Source organism: Henckelia pumila, chromosome 2 (assembly GCF_033568475.1).
Source record: "Henckelia pumila isolate YLH828 chromosome 2, ASM3356847v2, whole genome shotgun sequence".
NCBI classification, from domain to species: Eukaryota; Viridiplantae; Streptophyta; class Magnoliopsida; order Lamiales; family Gesneriaceae; genus Henckelia; species Henckelia pumila.
Window position 1 is genome coordinate 200,059,536 of NC_133121.1, and position 4,262 is coordinate 200,063,797.

A 4,262-nucleotide genomic window follows, 5' to 3' on the forward strand; every position below is an offset into this window, starting at 1 on the left:
ATACGGTTCGATTTGGTCGGTTTGATCATTAATAATACATAATACCATAAAAAACATAAATTTCATTCAACATATAAATTAAATACTCCAAATCACAACTTAAGTTGTAGTCATATAGTGAAGAAACAAAAAATAACAAATAATACAAGGACAAACATCCAACCACAGTCTTTTAATATTTTCAAAAAATAAAACAAATTATGATACAATTATTCAGATTTTGATACAATTATTAAAATTAATAATAAAAATATATTATAAAATATAATATATTTTTTAAACATGATTTCTTAATAAAAACTTTAAAAATAAAGTCTAAATGACTTACATAAACAATAATCAACTAAAAATTACATAAAGAACAATCAATTAATCAACAATAAATTACATAAACAAAAAAATGAATTAAATAAACAATAAAAAAAATATTCAAAATGATTATTCATTCACTAAATATCATCTCATAACATATAATATAAATAAAAAAATATAACTAAAATTATTAATTTAATTCAATTTTGGTTTTTTCGGTCGGTTCGATTTTGACATATATAATCCAAAACGAACCAAATAAACTTCAGTTTTAATATTTGTATCCGAATTACAAAATACGATTTTCGGTTCGGTTCGATCTTTGATTTTTCCGGTTTGGATTTTCGATTTTTTCGGTTTTATCCGAAATATGAACACCCCTATTTGCAATAACAAAGAATTAGAAATTATGAGATTTTGCACATATATGATGGTGAACATTGCAGTTAATATATAACCAAGTTGAAAATGCTAGAGTGCCATATAGGAATTCACCAAATTTGTTCTGCGTTGAAGGGAAGAAACTCGAAGTGAGTGCGTATCCAATTTTGGAGTATCTTGATTTATTTCTCGGGAAAGGAAGGTTCGTACATCGAAGTGATTTCAAGAAAGCGGATTCAAACAATGCCAGTTGTCGAGTTTAGAAGGTGTCTCCAAATTAACAAGTCCATCGGTATTTGTAACATTGTTTGATAAAAATTGAAAGATGTAGTCATTGTTTCTTGGTATCAATACTAATTCAACAAAAAAGTTTCATTAACCCTCCAATTCCCATACGAACCAAGACAAACCATTTGTTCGGGTATAAAGAATCGTTACATTACGCCTTCTTACACCGCCGTGTTCAGGATCGTCTTTCGAACTCTTAGCAGATTCATCAAGATCAGATAGCAAACTACCCAAAGACTGCTAAGAGTGACATAGACATTGACTAGTAATGTTCAATCATTATATGTTGCCCAATTTGGATCCCCATGTCTAAAAACTCCACAAAATTAATAACAATAACTAGATAAGTCACTGAGATATCAAAATATCACTATGAATTAGAATGCAAGAATGCACTCACTGGGGGGGTTGCAGTTTCCTCTAACTCAATACCAACAAAGGCCAAGATAAACAAGGAGACGGTCAGTGGATCGGTTGGTTTACCGAAATCTAGGTCGTGAGTTCGAATTATGACCGGTTGCTATTGCACAAGGAAGAAATAAAAAAGTAATCATGCCGAGTTCACAAATCTGAAGAAGCCAAATGACTCCCCCTCTAGTAAATCATTCTGAAAAACTTCAAACTGCTAGAAGTTTACGAGTTTTCAGTTTGTTTATATGCGCATACAGGACAAGTGTAAAAGATGGTCTGCCCTTCATCAGCAGATCGAATCTGGATTTAAGAAAGAAAAGGGACAAGTGGAGTTAGTTAGAGACAAAATAAAATAAAATGGGCAAAGGAAACTGGAAAAGTACCCTCTGATTAAGTTTCGTGTGCACAAGCAGGGAGAAAAATTACCTGTCTGGCAACATAGGCCATACCCAAGTGCTGGCATGCTCTACATTTTGCATTATAATCCTACAAGAAAAACATTGGCTCAAATTTAAAAATTTGCACTACTAGTCCAGTAAGAATAAGAGCACAAAGTTCCAACCATTTGTTTTAGTTCTTTTTCTTCTTCAATGTCGTCCAATGAAGATATTCCCAGCTCCCTCCTCATATCCTACAAATACGACTCGATGCAGAGATAATAAGAACTGAAGAACTAGGCGACAACTAAGAGAATCGTTTCGCTACAAAATGATGTATGAATTGTGGCATGTAAGTAGAAGTTGTGAAACCAAATTTGATCCTAAACATTATGTCATCACCCAGTGAAAGAACAATTGCCATTAACACAATCATAGCATACCTCTGCACTAATGGTGTACCGTAACTCTTTTCCAGAGATATCTGATAAAGGAATAAAAAGAAAAATTATCTTAAATAAATCAGCAGCAAAATGTATATATGTGAATGACCGAAGGCCAAATACAAATGCTGAAACTAATCCTATTATTGCAGCATATGGCCCTGCTATAAAGTAATTAATAATTCAATCAGATCTCCGTAATCAAGTAATAATAAATCAACTTTCTGCTACACCCAAACTCGACTTGAATACCATCTCAATAATACTTTTAAGATTCATAGTAAAGATTGATCCAAATAAAATTCTCGAGCCAAATTCATTGCTACTTCCTTCTCTACTTCAAACTATTATGTACACTAGAGGAGCCGATTTCATTTAATGGGCAACACTAAAATTCTAAACTTAAATTCGAGGTCAAAACCACTTTTGCCTCTTCAATTTGCACGAGGGGAATCGACGTGTATTATACATGAAAAAAATTTACACAGCTGCTGATTCCCTAAATAATCAATATAACGAGTTCTACCAGAAACACCGCGGCACAAATTGCAGCAAATATAGCAGGATCAATACTTGCAGTCAAACTTAGAACCAATCTGAAGAAAAAAAATTGTTAAAAAAGCAAATAACCTTTGAGGCGCTTCTTGAATTTACAGGAGGGACATCGAGCATACTTGGGTGAGTTGAAATTCAGAAGTGTCCCACAAATTTCACAGAACATGAAATCACTCTGGCGACTGTAATCCGTCATAATTACGCTTGAACCTATCAATCGCTTCCCTCCAAAATAAAAAGGAGAGAAAAACTTATTGCAATTATCAAAATTTTGGGAAACAACCATGAAGAATATAGAACCCATGACAAATCTTTCAATTTGCAATAGTTGAGAATAAGAATATTTACCTTCTCCCAGATTCACAAGTTTCAATTTCTCTTGGTTTTCTACAACGATGTCGGCCACTGGGATTTTGGGAACGATGATGAAGCAAAGGCAGTGGGCATGGGCTTGTTTGCTAAGTGGGTTAAAGACAAAAAATTTAAAGACAAGCCCAATATAGTAACCCATTTAAGATAGGCCCTAACATTTTTTTCAATTAAAAAACTTATTTGGTTTAATCGGTTCAACCGAATTTTGAGATTCATAACCGAATCCGATAAAATCAAATTCAAAATGAAACCAACCGAACTGAATTTCTGAAATCATTCAGTTCAAATTGAGGTTTTGCTCACCCTTGATTAAAAGGATCATAAAAGCATAAATAAATTGGATCAGTATATTTTTAAAAAAGAATAAAATAAAATAACAATGGGACCATTATTTATTTATCATTTTTGTTACAAGGGAGTTTACTATAATTGGTATTTAATATCAGAAAAAGTAGAGATAACAATTGGAAGAGGCGAGAATGTCTTCAAATCCTCGCCTCTGAATCCAAACCGCATCTTCATCTTCATCCCATTCTCTGTTTTTTCTACTATATGACTTCTCATCCCTGTTCTATATCTAATTTTTTTCTAAGAATCTTTGATGTAGAAAAAAAAAAAATACAAGTATTAGAACTATGTGAACCGAGGTACGAAATTCGACTGGTCAGCAAGCATCGTAAGCGTAAGGTTCGTAAGTTGTAACTCCATAGGTTATAACTTCGCAAGTGTAGGCCGGTAATCTGTAACTTTGTAGGTCCTCACCTACGTCACAAACACTGGTTAGAGACGCCGGATGGTTGTCCGTTGTTCAAGTCAGCAAATAGCACAATGATAATCTCTAAAATAAGAGAGCTCTAATAACAGAAAAATGAGAATGTACCTTAGACATGGGAGACACATCAATTTATATATATTTAGGAGTTCTTGGCGGGCTTGAGCCCTTGTATCTTGAACTTATAATATTGGGCTTATTTTATTAATTTAAATATTTAGGCTTCTATCCCATTTCAACAATTCGAACTACATGAACCGGGGTACGAAATTTGATTGTCCAACATAGACACTCCAACGCTCAAGTCAGCAAAAAAATACAATGGTAATCTCTAAAATGATAGAGCTCTAA

The 4,262-nt window shown here is 33.1% G+C and overlaps 1 protein-coding gene across 3 annotated transcripts; it reads right to left on the minus strand.

Annotated features, from left to right (window-relative positions):
- Positions 1–880: 880 nt before the first annotated feature.
- On the minus strand, positions 881–3,223 carry LOC140884276 (uncharacterized). Of its 3 annotated transcripts, none has more exons than XM_073290988.1 (6): positions 3,116–3,177; positions 2,843–2,977; positions 2,213–2,253; positions 1,955–2,023; positions 1,819–1,878; positions 881–1,692 (listed from the first exon to the last, which is right to left on the minus strand). In XM_073290988.1, exons 2-6 carry the CDS (start codon positions 2,961–2,963, stop codon positions 1,615–1,617), a joined length of 369 nt encoding a protein of 122 aa, XP_073147089.1. In that variant the 5' UTR covers positions 2,964–2,977; positions 3,116–3,177; the 3' UTR covers positions 881–1,614. The 3 variants fall into 3 exon arrangements, with proteins under 3 accessions (XP_073147089.1, XP_073147088.1, XP_073147087.1); XM_073290987.1 differs by having other exon boundaries at positions 884–1,692; positions 2,843–2,987; positions 3,116–3,223; XM_073290986.1 differs by having other exon boundaries at positions 885–1,692; positions 2,843–2,992; positions 3,116–3,202.
- Positions 3,224–4,262: the final 1,039 nt, after the last annotated feature.

What these genes read in the sequence shown, in the direction of transcription:
- LOC140884276 (XM_073290988.1), bottom strand. Translation starts at nt 2,963, where the DNA reads ATGACGGATTACAGTCGCCAGAGTGATTTCATGTTCTGTGAAATTTGT. An exon ending in ATTCAAGAAGCGCCTCAAAG is followed by an intron (nt 2,254 to 2,842) that starts GTTATTTGCTTT and finishes TTCCTTTATCAG; the next exon opens with ATATCTCTGGAAAAGAGTTA. An exon ending in GGTACACCATTAGTGCAGAG is followed by an intron (nt 2,024 to 2,212) that starts GTATGCTATGAT and finishes TCGTATTTGTAG; the next exon opens with GATATGAGGAGGGAGCTGGG.